Source organism: Lipotes vexillifer, unplaced genomic scaffold (genome assembly GCF_000442215.2).
Source record: "Lipotes vexillifer unplaced genomic scaffold, Lipotes_vexillifer_v1.1 scaffold380, whole genome shotgun sequence".
Lineage (NCBI taxonomy): Eukaryota > Metazoa > Chordata > Mammalia > Artiodactyla > Lipotidae > Lipotes > Lipotes vexillifer.
In genome coordinates, this window is record NW_006779049.1 from 1,907,041 (window position 1) to 1,923,551 (window position 16,511).

Genomic DNA, 16,511 nt, shown 5'->3' on the forward strand with positions numbered 1-16,511 from the left:
TCACTGTTGTGGCCTCTCCCGTTGCGGAGCACAGGCTCCGGACGCCCAGGCCCAGCAGCCACGGCTCCGTGGCCCAGCCACTCCGCGGCATGCGGGATCTTCCCAGACTGGGGCAAGAACCCGCGTCCCCTGCATCGGCAGGCAGACTCTCAACCACTGCGCCACCAGGGAAGCCCTAAGTTGTTTCTTTTGCTGTGCTGAAGCTTTTTAATTTGACGTCGTCCCACTTGTTTATTTTTGCTTTTGTTGTCTTTGCTTTTGGTGTTAAATCTGAAAAATCATCACCAAGACCAATGCCAAGGAGCTTCTTTCCTGTTTTAGGTTTTCAGGTCTTACATTCAAGTTTTTAATCCATTTTGAGTTGATGTCTATGTATAACGTAAAATAGGGGCCCAGCTTTATTCTTTTGTGTGTGGCACTTCAGTTTTCCCTGCACTATTTATTGAAGAGACTGCCCTTTCCCCTATTGTGTATTCTTGCCTCCTTTGTCAAAAACTAATTGACCGTATATGCATGGAGTTATTTTTGAGCCTTCTATTCCATTTATCTTTGTGTCTATATTTTTGCCAATATCATAGTCTTTTAATTACTATATCTTTGAAATATCATTTGAAATCAGGAAGTGTGAAACCTCCAGCTTTCTCCTTCTTTCTCGAGATTGCTTGCCTATTTGGGGCCTTTTTTTGTTGCATACAAATTTTAGGATTATTTGTTCTTTTTATGTGAAAAATGCCATTGGAATTTTGATAGGGATTGCATTGAATTTGTAGATTGCTTTGGGTAGTATAGACATTTAATATTAATTCTTTCAATCTATGAGCAAAGACCATCTTTCCATTTATTTGACCTCTTCAGTTTCCTTCATTAATGTCTTATAGTTTTCAGTGTACAGATCTTTCACCCCCTTGGTTACATTTTTTTTCTAAGTATTCTATTCTTTTTGATGTGATTATAAAATAGATTTTCTTAATTTCTGTTTCTGATATTTCATTGTTGGTATATAGAAATTCAGTTGATTTTTGCTTATTGATTTTGTATCTTGTAACTTTACTGAATTCATTTATTAGTTTTAAGAGTTTTTTAGTGGAATTTTTAGGGTTTTCTTTATATGCTATCATATCATCTGCAAATGAAGACAGTTTTACTTTTTCCTTTCTAATTTGGTTACCTGTTATTTATTTTCCTGCTTAATTGCTCTGGCTAGGACTTCCAGTAAAATGTTGAATAAAAGTGGCCAGAGGCAGGGGTGGGGGATAGGGGAAATGGGTGAAGGTGGTCAAAACGTACAAAATTCAAGTTATAAGATAAGTTCTGAGGATATAATGTATAGTATGCCAACTATAGTTAATAATACTGGATTGTATATTTTAACGTTGTTAAGAGAGTAGATCTTAAAAGTTCTCGTCACAAGAAAAAAAAATAACTATGTGAGGTGATGGATGTTCACTAAACTTATTGTGGTAATCATGTGGCAACATTTACATATATCAAATCATTATGCTCTGCACCTTAAACTAGTGCAGTGTTGTGTGTCAGCTATATCTCAGTAAAGCTAAGGAGGAAAGAAAAGAGATAACTTGCAGAAAAAAAAAAACCTCTAGAGGGATGAGAAAGCAGGAAAGGTAAGGGGGAGAAGTTTCAGGTGGTTTCAGGCAAAGCTGTGCCCCCACAATGGTGGCCCCAAATGCAAAGGTATAATTCCAGGTACCTCTGTGGAAGGCTGCTCCAGTAGCCCACAGGAAATCCTCCAGAGACCAGCAGGTATGAGACATTTAGCCACAGAATCTGGGCTGCAGGACCTGCTATCTATCAGTGACTACTATAGTGACTCAACCAATTGACTCCTTAATACATGTCTGCTTAGTTAAGGAGAATAGAATAAAATTATAATTGCTATACCTCCAAAATCTTCTGAGTGAGTGCATTATGATTCTTTTGGTACCTTACAGAAGTTAGCACATAGTTATCCATGAAATGAGTGTTAAATATTTATAAATTGCTTAATTAATTCACAGAATATGTAACATTTCATATATTTTTTTGTTTATATGCATGTTTAAATCCAATAGGCCAGAACCTGTTTTGTGGACAAAGGATGGCGGAGAATTACCAGATCCTGACCGAATGGTTGTGAGTGGTAGGGAGCTAAACATTCTTTTCCTCAACAAAACGGATAATGGTACATATCGATGTGAAGCCACAAATACCATTGGCCAAAGCAGCGCAGAGTACGTTCTCATCGTACATGGTGAGTACCTTTTCACATTATTATACATGCGAGAATGACCTGAAAAACTGCTTAAATTTATCAAAATCTTTAGAATAATAAATTTAAACAGGTTTTCTTTTTCTTTCACAAGGACTTCTCATAAGTATAAATATCTCCAAGATTCACAATTACATGTTTCAAGTCAAACTAATAAAATTACAGCCTATACTCAAAATAAAAGTTATATTTGTGAAAGATTTTTTAATTTTAAATATACTGTATAATATTTGGTGGTGAATAGTAAATCATATTAATGGTTTTCTTTATGTTTTATGCTTTAAATTATAAATCAGAATCATGAAAACAATATTTTCCCTGAGTTAATTTTGGTAGTATTATCATAAAAATATGCTTTATAATCACTATTACTAGTTTTACAAAGAGAGATAGCATGTAATCGAGAGGTAGCAAAGACAGAGGTGTACAATACTAGTGACAACTGCACTAATTTCTTATAAACAATAATTTGAAACACCCACATTTTTTTCTCCTCTGCAATAATCTCACAATTTGAGTAAATATAGGAAAATGGCAAAAAGACATGCCAATACCCAAGATTAAAAAGAATCTCTGTTTCTCCTAAACTCCAAAAGCCAGGACAGGTTGTTCATGAGGTAGCTTTAACATATTGTTAGACGAAGATGAACTTTTCTGAAATCGATAAATATCACAATAAACAAAATTAGTCAGGTTTCTTTATTGCAAGACTTCTCACAGTTTATTTATAGGGTACAATGTGAATCTCCAAGAGAAAAAAGCATTAGAGAATGTAAGATTTTTCTCATATAGTTCTCATATAGTTCAAAAAAGAAAACTTTTTTTAAGACTAATGTTGTGTTCTACACAATATTACAGTATTTGAATGAGTACTGTGTAAAAATTACACAATGCTGTAATAAATCCAATGGATCTTAGAAATCCTGAAGGGAGTACAATTTATTTGAAATCTTTCTCATGAACCTAAGTATAAAATAACTGTAAGAAGCATGAGTTAATTTTATACGTTTCCAAAAAAGGAATTTGGGGGATAAAGTCTAATTCTTTGTAAAGGGATTTAATTTTAGGGGAAAAGTAATCTCATTTGTGTTTTTTTCCAAGATGTTTACTTTTTTATGATACAGACCAAAATTGGAGAAAGAATAATGTATTAAATCAATTTACAACTTTATTTTCAAATTGCCTTAGTGTCTACCATTTCTCAGTTCTTAATAACACTTTTGTTCTTGAAGGCAAACAAAGTCTTGCATTGAATAGACTTTCCACATATAAACATCTTGAAGATAACAGAGCTGAGAGAGTAATTTCTAGTATCTCATGAATTGTGCAAATTCCAGCTTTGGGGAAAGATCAGCCTCATCAAATTAGACTGATAAATTGGAATTAAATGTAGTAACCCCCTGTAGATAAACCCTACCAGGCTCACTGCCAGAGAGAATATAACAACCACTGTGTCAAGAAGATAAGTTAGATCCTTAGAGCAGGATCCAGGAGTAGCTTTCAGTTCGTGCTGACCTGGATGTTTAGATCCTGCAGTCACGGAAATGAAGTCTGATTCAACCTCAACTTGATAAGCGCTTGTCTCACCTAACAGTTTTGGAACCTGGGGCATGTTGCATAGCATGTCACATTGTGTTGAAAGCAATATGACATAAAAATATAGAGAATTAGAAGGGAAGTGACAGAAAAAATAATATACTTAGATGAAAAGTATGTTATTTGTTTTTTTAAAGTAATTCAAGTGGGGAAAATTCATATGTTTTCTCAGTGTTTGCATGCTAGCCAACAGCATGATTTCCTAAATAGCCAAGCTACCTTTAGGTAGTTGGCAGTTGACATATTTCTAATAAATACTTCTCTGAGCACTTTGTAAGAAGTCATTTTTGGCTTTGCTTTTTGAACTACAATTCATCAAAAGCACCCCATAGATTAATGCTACTCAAGCTACTAGATAAATGCTGTGAAGTTCAACAGTGGTTTACCTAGGATTATTGACACAAGTAATGAGAGGCTCGATGAAACAGTGAAACCATATTACACTGTGTTTAAAAAGGGCTCCAATTGGGTTCATTACAAAATAAAGGGTTTTTTTCCTCCTTTGCGCACAGGGTATAATGTTTCATTAGTCACTGGTTGTATAAATATAAAAAGCTACTCTCTTCTGTTAATGGTTTGGCTGTTTCAAAACCCAACTAAATGGTGAAATTTGAGTGGTATTTCAATCTATAATGAATGCTGTATGCATTTCGGAATGAAGTGATAAGTGATCATTTGTGAGAACTTTACCCTTTTATCTTTTACACCAAGTTTGATTTTACATTAGCTGTGATAATTTAATATAGCTCTAGCACAGAAGGGCCTTTCATGAGCTGAGACTGTCTTTGATTCTACCACAGTTACCTAGGTTCTGTTGATTCTTAACTTGATGGAGGTCAGAGCACTTTGCTGTGAAATCATCTGCTATCTAGGTACCATCCTAATGGTTAGATTTTATTCTTTGGGTGTCAGTGGAAGTGCATTATTTAAATGTTTTCACATTTAATTGGTAACAGCACTGACTTTGTATGTCATGGACACTGGAGTGTTCTCCACCCTAACCCCCATGATACCTTTGCAAATTTAAACATTACAATTTCAGATGGTAATTTGAAACTGCCAGTCTGGTTCTCACTCTCAATGAAAGGCCTAACAAAATTCAGTACATGTATACAAATACCTGTAAGATAAAACATTACACTTTTGGGGCTTCCCTGGTGGCGCAGTGGTTGAGAGTCGGCTTGCCAATGCAAGGGACACGGGTTCGTGCCCCGGTCCGGGAAGATCCCACATGCCGCGGAGCAACTGGGCCCATGAGCCATGGCCGCTGAGCCTGCGCGTCCGGACCCTGTGCTCCGCAACAGGAGAGGCCACAACAGTGAGAGGCCCGCGTTTTGCAAAAAAAAAAAAAAAAATTACACTTTTGAAACGTGTGCACTGTAGAGATTCCATTAGGAAAAAAGGTACCATTTTTTCATTAACAAGCTCAGCAATGGAAAAATTAATCTGTTATATTAGTAGCCATAGTGATACTATTAATTCCTGTGAGCACAGTAGTTTTTTTGTTTTTTGCTTCTGTATAAAAAATATTGAAGTTACTCTCATGTTATTATTGTTATCATGCTATTTATTTCTTTTGAATGGCTAATTACTTCCATATTAATGGTCTTGAAATATGATGTTCCACTGCTGTTCTTACTATTTGGAGGACTCAGATCAAAGGAAATATTCATTCATTCACCAAATAAGTATTTAGCATTTATTCACTGAGTGCAAATGCACTATAGGAGCAAAGGTGAATAGCACTCAAGAAGCTTAGAGTTAAACATGAATGATAAGCATTCAAGTAAGTATAGTACAAAAATCAAAGAGTTATAGGAGTATGGATATGCAATGATGTAGATATTCAGAGTTTGTGACAACATGGTCCAAGTGTCTGGAATTACAAAAAAATAGTAACACAGTACTCCTGGATTATTTATAAACAAATGGCATACATCATAAATAGAAGTACCCACCAGTGCCAGGTACATAGATAAATAATAAATCAGAGTATTATTATTATTATATTACTAGTAGTCTTATGATACCTTAAAGCAATCTCAGTCCAGTGCTCTGGTACAAAATTTACCCAAAGGTTGTGTACAATTTACTGCCCATAGTCTTCCCTGAATGGTACCCAGAGCATAAATTAAGTTATCCCTGTTGAAGAATGAGAAAATTCTATATTCTTTTTAACTGAGCAATAGAGAAGATCATAAAAAATCAACACTACAGCAAATTAGTAATATAGAGAGAGCAGGATAAAAGTTATAATCACCCTTGTTTTTCTGATGCAACATCAAGTTCAGAAAGTTTAGGTAAAATATCCTCTCCTCAAAGGAATGCTATCCAGATCTCCATCTTTTAGTATAGAGATAATAGAAGATACCTGTTCATCACACAAGGAATGGCTGCAGAGAACTGAGAATGACCTGAGACTAATCTTTTTTTGTGGTTGGGGACGATTCAAGTCCTTATATTTATTTGTCATCCACTTATTTAAAAAGTATTCTTTTGAAAGTGTCAGAAATTTATAGTACCTGGGAAATTTTGAAAGAATATCTATGAAGAGTGGAAAACATAAATTACCACTTTCCCCCCAATCCTATACTTCTTCCTCCTCAACTTGCCCAATGCCTTTGACCTCCCTTCACACTCATGCTAGAGAAAGGCATAACCATGCCTCAGAATACATATGGAAGATGGACAGTGGTGCTGGAACTCTTTTACTATCATCTGCCCTCCCCAGAATTCGGGAAGAAATACAGTAATACAAGTAGAAAAAATGAGTAACTTATTTCTTCTTCTGCCAGTAGCTGTACTAACTATGGCAGGTCCACACTGTGGAGAGCAGTAACAGGGAGTCCAGTGTGAGCTTCAGTGGAGAGGACACTCCACTTAGGACCCATCTCAGGGCTGTCTCACACAGTCATGGCAGAGTTGAGATGCACTATTCCAGAACGTTGTTCATGATACTCACCATCTCTCTTCAAATTTACTTTTCATATTACCGTAGTAGCCCTTGTATGAAATTTAAAATTATCTTACCACTACTTTTATTCCATTACTTCACAGTTTTTGACTTACAGAAATAAGCTTTTATGACAATTCATTACTTCTTCATTATCTTAACTCTTGCTATTCTTATTTTGAATAAAATTACCCACTATGTACCTTTCCACATTTTTACTTTTCTTTATATGTACATATTTAGCTTTTTCTAACAAATTTCCTATGTATGACCATATAAAACCAAGTAAAAGTTTTCATAACTAGTATTATTATTATAGTAGAAAGTGAAATAGTATAAAAAAGCTTGTTTATGTAATGCCAATCAGTTTACTGGCAGTTGCTGACTTTGTATCCCTAAAATATCACTTGACAGTTATGGTTTGTTTTATATATTTGTTCATGTATCTATTGAAATGAATACTGATGAAAAATGTGATATTGCTTTTTGTTTGTTTGCTTGTTTCCAGGATAATTTACCTCAAAAATAACACATACATAGAATAAGATCCATCACATTTTATTGTTAGCTAGTAAGAACAATTATAAAAGTAGTGTTTCAGGTTTTTAATTTTTATAGTAAGAGAGAATATTACTGCTAGAAATATCTATGTGTTTTCATTTAGTGAAAGGTATCAAACTATTAAGTATGCCTTTCCAGCTTTAAAAAAATCGATACAACTGCTACTTTCATTTCACTTTACTTTTATTGTTTAATAATAAATGTCAAAATTACTCAGAGACAGAATGTTGTACACCAAGATATTACAGATTCCTGCATCAAACCAAGCTTCCAAACTTTGTTGTTCATTTAGATACCCATCTCTTTCATAGACTAGAGGTAAATGCAGGTTCACTTCCCATCCCAGGTGCTGATTCTTCCTTTCAGTCAACTTGCTTACCATGGGAGAGAGGGAAATTGAGTCATGGAGGGTAGCCTTTCTTTCACTTTAACACACATTTCCAAACCATCTGTTATCTCCTTCAAATACTTAACTAAGGTACAAGATATAAATTCAATTGCTTTAGGGTTTTGGTTCCTGATCCTAAATTTAGCAAAATAAATAATACATATATAGGTGCATGCCATACTAATTATGAAACAGATTAGGAATATCATAAAGTAATATCCTAAATTTGTTTTTAAATTTGTCTTACTCTAGAAGTAAGCAAATATGATTATAATACATACTTTCCTAGTCTTAAGGTATATATTTTACATATTCCTTCTATGATTATCAATGATTTGAAAGATAATGAGAACTCTCATTAATTAAAATTAAGAGTGTACTTCTGTGCTTCATAGTAAATATGTAGCTAGACTAAAAAGTTGGCAGTCACAGTTACATTTACTGTTATAATTATCCAGCAACAAAACATTTAGAAACATTGAGAGTCTACATGATTTTTTTTTGCCTAGCTGTGCTGTTAGGAAACGTAATACAGATCAGAATGGAAATAAGAGAATGAATTTTTGAGCTCAGATGAGTGGGTGGGGAGCAGGAAAGAGAAGACTGGATTAATGGACAGATGTACAGCCAGCCTAGCAAACATTTGAAAGGGATTCAGCTAAAATCTGTTTCCTCACATGGAAACAGACCTACCAGGTGGTAAATTGATTCTGTGTGCTCATAATGAGCATTTTTCCTTTGGAGATGCTTTCTTTAGAAGCATAGATGGAAAAATATATGGTGTAGGAAGAAAAGGATAGAAAAGACATCCATGTGGAACAACAAAGAGTGCACTGATGGAAGAAACCTATGGCTGCTGCTCTCATCTCCGGTTGAGAGTTTCCAGACAATAAACTAGCTGGATGAGTCTTAAAACAGTACCTTCTTTAATCGCTGAGATAAAACATAGCATCTCTGGACATGAATAAGCAGGGAGAGCTGTGATGCCTGTGGGAAAGGAGTACCTCTGACTGGATGAATATGCTGTTGAACTCTGCAGAGAGAAGTGAAATGGGATCAAGTAGTGGAGACAGGGGCACTGCTTTCATTATAAAGCATTTTGAAAAGTGGATATGTACAGACATACTCAACACGGAGTTGAGGCTAAATTTCATCTCTTTAAGATGAGCCAAAAGTGGATAAAGTTTCACCTTTTCAAGGTAAAAATTCATTGAGATACCACTCTGAAGTAAATGTTTCTGTGGTACCTAGATGGATCACTGACTAAAATGTCCACGTGGAAAACCCTCATTCCTGTCTGAAGGGAAGAAAGACTCCACCACCCAACAAATCCAACATTTAAAATGTTTTCCCTTGCACTCTTTATATATGATCTTTTCTGTCAATTTCAGAACAGAAGGGTTATACCCGTGGCACTTAGTCTTTCTAGATTTTTTTTATGTGCAAAAAAGGCTGGATTATAGCTTTATAAAATGTATAGAGCTCTTCTCCCCAAGTATATATGCATTAATTCATTAGAGAAATTCAGTCAATATTCAATCGCCCATGGGGGGAGATTTTTGGCATTCCTTTTTAGAAACAATGGCATGCCTAACTAGAAGAAGATTTTACATAAAATCTGCTTTGTAGCTTCTTACAAAAATGTAGTTTTCACAAACATTGTAACAACATATCACATACTTGTTCCAGAATCTAAGAATTATCCTTGAATCCTCTCTGCCCTTCTTTCCAATTCATCAGCAAGTTCTGCCAGCACTGTTTCCAAACCATTCTCCCAATCACATATGACTTTATTTTAATTCTATGCAGGACATTTATCATTATTTGGTATTTTAGTTGTATATTTGATTGTAGATATGTACATGTACATGTATATGTGTATTATACACGTGTACATATATTGTATATGCATGCATTTATGTGCATATGTTATATGCACAAAGCAGAAATCTTATCTTGGAACAGGGCCTTCTAAATAGCAGGCAATCAAAAATATTTCTTTAATGATTAAATTTCTTTGTCTCTCTGTTTCTCTCTTTCAACAGAAAAAACCTTAATAAAATAATACACATATGTATGTATAGATACATATATACATACATAAATATGCACAAACCCATATTCACATACATACACATATATACACGTATATACCTAAGTGTATATGTGTGTATGTGTGTGTATACACTGCCCTAACTTCTGAACCAAATCAGGGTAATGATATTCATTCCTTGGTCACCAAAATCAAGACCTTTAACTTTCATCCAATATTGGGAAAATAAGTGAGATATATTTACTTGGCAATCCATATGTAAATGGCGCCTTATGGATTTAAGCAGTGCACAGTATGAATAACTGTGTATAGAAGAATTCACATCTCCAATAGAAATCTTTGAAATTAGAAGAGTTTTGCAATTGACTTCATGTGTCTGTTTATCTTTTCACAAAACTCTATGACGATAGCTAACTTAAAACTGGGTTTGTTTTTTGGAAATCTATATCCTTTCCCTTTTTTAAAATATATCATCTCTTATAAAGATAACATTTATCTTTAAATGTAAACGGATGTAAAACTTCTCTGAGGCATGGCCTGAAAATCCACATCACAATGATATTACTACTAGTAATATTTTACTATTCCAGGAAATTTTTCTTGAGTATCTGCAGTATATAAAGTGCTAGGCCAGGCACTGTAGATCCTATAATAAATAAGTAAACACTCTCAATTATGCCTGGACTTCTTAGTAAAAATAAACCAGTGAGGTGTTTTCTCTCATATGTTTTACCATGATGCAATTTCACAGATGTTTCAAGGTCCCCTCATTAATTGTAATATTTCAGGAGACATAGCCAGGAGAATATGAAATTCCACGATTAGAAATATATTACTTTGGTAAAATGTTCACTTCTTTATTGAGCCTATATTTTAAATATAAATAATTTGGGGAAGGTTATCAATCTGTGTCACCAAATTCCATGTGGGAATTAATTTATTAAATAAACTTTTTTAAGGTTAAGAAAGACCTTGCTTTTGCATGAGAACTCTGAATTCTAGGGTTACAGGTGATAGGAGGGCATATTGAAAGTGGAGCTCAATAGGCATTTCTTCACAATTCTGCTTAACATTATTCTTAGTGTTTATTAGGGATTATCTGTTGTGGATACATCCAAGAGACTCTATTTATTAATATGCTTGCACAAAAAGTATCTACAAATAGCCCTTGTTGGTTTTAAGTTACAGGATAGCAAGTTTATAATATTTTTGAAACACTCCCAAGTTCTCCTTTAATTTTCATTTAAATAAGCTTTTATATCGCAATATTAAATATTCTATTTGAATGCATTTTACTACCTTTAAAAATCGATCAGACAACAAACATATATGTGAAAATTAGAATTCACTAGAATTAGTGCTGTGTAATAACTTCCAATTTAATGACAGCATTTTTTAACTTATACAAATTGGTAACATAGTACAGTAGCACAGTTTAGTTAAGCCTTAAGGATATTTAGTTCAGGATTCCAGAAGCCATTGTTACTCTTTTATGGAATTTGTGTATTAAATAAGAAGAGGAATAATTTATGAATAAATGACCAGGTCTAAACTGTTTTTTTAGATGAAGAAGCATAGATTCAGAGGGATTAAATTATAGGCAAAATGTCTCTCAGTTATTTTATCACAGAACCTAAATGAAAAATCAAAATATCCGGATTTTTCAATCAGTAATTTTCTACTATATCATACTTCCCCTTGTGAATATTTATATTTGCTTTAAGTTTCTCTTCTAATGGGCGACAGTACTGTTCTCGCAGAGGAAATTGACATCCTCACAGAACTTAAAAGTGTTTGATCAAATCATCTGATTTACTTTTTGGTAAAGCACTTTTAGGAAAGAACTCCTAGTGTGGAAGTAGGTGGAGCTAAATGGTATGGAATCATTCACTTCAAAGGCATTTTTTTCCCACTTTAAATTTCACTTTCCTTTGTCAGTTTGGAATGTAAAAGAGTATTTTAAAAGAAAAAAAAATGCATACATTTTTTTCAAATGACAAACTGATTTTATTCATCAACTTTTCTTGTAATTACGTATGACTTTGGGTTACCACCTACAGTTTAAAATTGCAGTACTTTTTATTTTTCATTTTTCAAGAACAGCTTTTTTTTTTATTGTATGAGGATTCCATTTAGTATGTGAAGCCAGTTGAAGCTATCAGAGGAATGAATAGGGATGCATTCAAATCTAATTTTTAAAAGGGCTCCTTTTTATGAAGCAGATGAGGTTACCATACAGCTCTGAAAGAAGAGGCATGCTCTGGCTAGTTGAGGCCTTGTCAACCTGGTGGCTGTCATTTAAGTAAGAGCCTTGGTACTGTTATCCATTCTTATGCTATAACCCAAATAGGCTGCTACATGTAGCTGAATATAATGGGAACAGATAAATGTCCTTCTCTGCACAGGCAAAAAAGCAAATACAGTAAACTTTTCCTCTTACGATTGCTTCCAATGGCAGTGCAATTATCAATAAAGTTAAGGATGCCTGTTATTTTTAAAATTAGGATATGCGAATAACTTCTTTCAAAAAGACACTTCTTACCTTAATACCTCTAGTATATATCGAGTTCTGACTAATAATATTCCACTAATAATCTTCTATATCTCCACTAATAATCTTTGGTTTGAATTCACTCTTGATTATCCTGGGACCACCCAGGGGAGTTAGTGACATAAAGCAGAAAGGAAGTAGACATATGGAGTCCAAACTAAATGGTAGCAGTTTTTCTCCTGATTGAACACTAGTCCTTAGAGAGAAACAAGCAGCTTGGGCTTCTGGGACTCTTTAGACTTAATTTTGCTCTGAAAATCCATTCTGAATGGGCCAGAATGCAATTTTTAAAAAGAGAAACTGCCACAGAACAAAAGAGGTTGACAAGTTAGAAATTATTGTACACTGAATTTGTAGAGAACAGAACATACCTTTAACCTGAAAAGCTCGTTATTGGAAAAAAGGTGCTGTACCACTCTTCAGTTTATTGTATACAGTGCTTGTTGGAACTGATTTCATTTTGACAAGGTTATACAGGATCTGTTGTGCTCTAATAAGCTCCAGTAACAAAATGTGGTTGCATTTTTCGAATTCCTTCATTAGGATGTGAAAAAAAGGGCCCCTTTTCTATTATTTTGAATTGGATATTGTGATTTAGAGCTCTAACACTTTTAAAAACATTGAAAGACTGCATTTGGAATATAAGATTCTTCAGTATGCTGCATTTTAATTTTTTAAATTATTTTTTAGACTTGAAGACTTAGCAGGAATTCCTAAAAATTACCTCATGAATGGTAAAAGGATGAGAGAGGACAGTCTTTTACAGAGATTAACCATGTGTAAGGCTCAATTACTGTTTCATGTTATTAAAAGTGATACCATTTCCTATCTATTGACAACATTGCTATTACCACCAAAAGATGCATTATTTATAAAGCACCAGTCAAATTCAAAGCATAGAGCTAGGTACCCTAAGGAAGCACAGAAATATACCATGGAGTTGATGTCTAATTCTTCTGTTAGCTTATCATCTTATTGGTTCATGAAAAAAAAAAAAAAGAAAGAAAACACTAGTAATCATTAAGTGCCAAGTGAAAGTGAAAGTGATAGCCTCCCGGTTTTCAACCACTGATTTCATGAAGAGCTCTGACATGTATTCTGTTTACAGTGAACTTTATTATTAATAAAAGTTAGAATAGTTGAGTGTATTAATTGATTATGTTAATTAGAGAAAATTTTTAAATGTTACCATAGTGCTACACATGTATTTTGATAAGTAGGGAAGGAGAGAGAGAGCTATGTAGCTAGTGAGAGACACATAACCCTGGGTGTGTGCATAGTAGTGTGTCATGAATGTAAACATCTTTGTCATGGCAGAGGGGTATAAATAACAAAATGAGGGAAGCAGAGGTAAACTCAGAAAACACAAAAAGTATTCAGAGAAGGGAAGTCAGTTGGGTTTTATTTGGTCAAGGAAGTCTTCACAGAGCAGGTAGGAATCGGGCTGAAACTTGAGAGTGGTGTTTCACTAGGTACATCAAGAAAAGGGAGACTATTCCAAGATGAGACTGGGTGATACTGAGGGGTTGGGTCAGAGTAAATTTGTCCCAAGTCAAAATTATATTATTAAAAACAAAGACAAGCTGATTTATAAAGATTGAGCTTACAGTTTATTGGAAAGATAGGTACATAAATATACATGTCATGGTCATATAATGTATAATAAGCATGTGTAGAGGTGTGTGCAAAGTGCTTGAAAGCACACTGAGGGAAGGTATTAACTCTACAGAATTGGGGGATGCTTTACAAATGAGATCATATTTAAACTGGACTTGAAAGATAGACACAAAAGAGAAAACTAATGTTGTGAAACAGGATGTGGCTCTGAGAACATGGCAGCAAAGAGAACAGAAAGAGCTGAGTCTAGAACTTGGGGAAAGCACTGTGTCAGGGAAGATGTCTTGTGCTCCAGGCTTTGCTTTTCTGTTTATGTTAACTTGATACTATAAGAAAAAAAGAAAAGAAGCCAGGCATATATATGCTCTGAAGACCTCTAGCCCCTGTTGTTCCAGAAAACCTTAACATTGAGGCATCTCGAGACAATGGTGGGTGCAGTTTGGAGTTCACATCAGAGTCATGTAGGTTAAGCAGGAGACATGGTGGACTGATGAATTTATCATAGCAAAGTTTAGCCATGGTCTCCGGACACAAAGATTTTAGTTTCCTGATTCAACAGCTTTGTTGTGTGAGCTAAAATTGTGTTTCTGCAAGTGAATAGGTTCTTACAGAAGTAACGCACAGTATTTACACTGCATTTATTTGTAACCCAACGTTCACTCACATGAGTAACTTTTGCAGCCTACTTAGACTTTGTCTGCACTAATATGCAATTGTGCAGTTGATTAGATTTGGGGTTCTGTCTGACATTATTGAAGTACTCCTGAATTTTCCTTTTATGTCAGAATAGCACTTTATATATGTTACAAACAAAATGAAAACTGTAATTTATTTTAATTCACATCTTATGTGTAGGTAAAACTATAAGCAAATATTTTCATGCCTGGGACCTTTATTTTTCTCAGTTTGCTATCAATAAAAATGCTCAAATTTTTCCTTTAAAGGACATCCCTGATTTTACTATGGATACTATAATTTTCACTAAAACTATAAAGTTTTAGATAGTGAGTCATAGACCGCTATGAATTAATTTTAATATCTTACTTAAATCATGAAGCTATTTTAGCAAGATTTATCCATTTTAGTATATAGTAAATAAGTAGTCCCCTAAGATTTAATGTGCTAGGCAAAGATTTTAAACACATAATCACAATTTCAGAGAATCTGGTGTTACACATTTGTAATAAAAATTTTTAACAACTTGAAAATATTTTTATATCATATTCAAACAAATTTATTATTAACTAGAATATGCTTTTATTTCTGATTTTGAAGAACTTTATTGAAATTTCTCTTGTTTGATTTAAATTATATCTGAATAATTTATCTATATTTGCTAATTTATCTGATCAGATCTAAACTAAAATTAAAAAATAAAATCTAGTTATTTTCACTTTGTGCACTTCTCAAGATACCTTTTTTTATGTACTACATATTTTATCAATTACTAACTTCATTATTTATACTTTAACATCTAGAAAATATATAATACAGTAAATTTCTTTTGTAAATTGTAAATGCTGAACTTCTTATTTTAACCAGTTTTTTTCCAGGCAAATTCAACAGTATTTGATTAAATTAACATGCTCTCCAAGAAAAATGACAATAAAAATTTGAGCCCATCTTTGTATTGTAGAAAACAGAGATGAAATATCATGTAGTTAATTGACTGACCTGTCTGTTAGACAGTTATCATTCCTGAATTTTAATATTCATAAATTGCATACCATTAATTTTTTATTTATAGTTATCATAGTGTCCATTTAAATCATAGGATGTAAACATGTAAGACATATATTAAAATCTTCTAAATTTAAGTCATATTCAGCAAATTACATATAATAATATAATTGCAGATTATGTGGCTTTATAAACAGAATTAGTAAATTAATGTTGAACCAGGAGCAACTTACTTTTATTATGTGTGTGCACATGTTTGTAATTCTTCTGCATATCTTTGGAGACATAAAAATGGATGTGTCTTGGGGACAAAATGACCTGCATTTTCTATCCTGTATTATATTTGATTGAGTATTCTTTGTAGTAACAACATAATGGTTTTTAAAAGGTACAGGATTCTAGATACCTTAAAACTAAGGCAAATTATTATTACTCATGTTTTCAATATCGTATTTCCTTATGAAAATGTAGCTTCCTTCTCATAATCAATGTTTAAATAAAAGGCCAAAAGTGAATGCATCAAACCAGGACCTTTAAAATAATTGCTGAATGTTTCCAAATGTTGCCACTCATTTGTAGAATAAAAACTAGAGAGGTGGGTGTTTGGACTTAGGAAGACAGCTCAGAATTTTACTAATTTCTGCCTTGACAATTACAATCAGGGCTTCCCTGGTGACTCAGTGGTTGAGAGTCCGCCTGCCGATGCAGGGGACACGGCTTCGTGCCCCGGTCTGGGAAGATCCCACATGCCGCGGAGCGGCTGGGCCCGTGAGCCATGGCCACTGAGCCTGTGCGTCGGGAGCCTGTGCTCCGCAACGGGAGAGGCCACAACAGTGAGAGGCCCGC

General features: G+C 34.1%; 1 protein-coding gene across 1 annotated transcript in view; it reads left to right on the forward strand.

Annotated features, from left to right (window-relative positions):
- Window positions 1–16,511, forward strand: part of CADM2 (cell adhesion molecule 2) — a 1,104,423-nt gene that overhangs the window by 1,022,111 nt on the left and 65,801 nt on the right. The window contains exon 7 of the mRNA XM_007452135.1: window positions 2,070–2,248. Coding sequence (XP_007452197.1) covers window positions 2,070–2,248 — 179 coding nt within the window. The remainder of the gene's footprint in view (window positions 1–2,069; window positions 2,249–16,511) is intronic.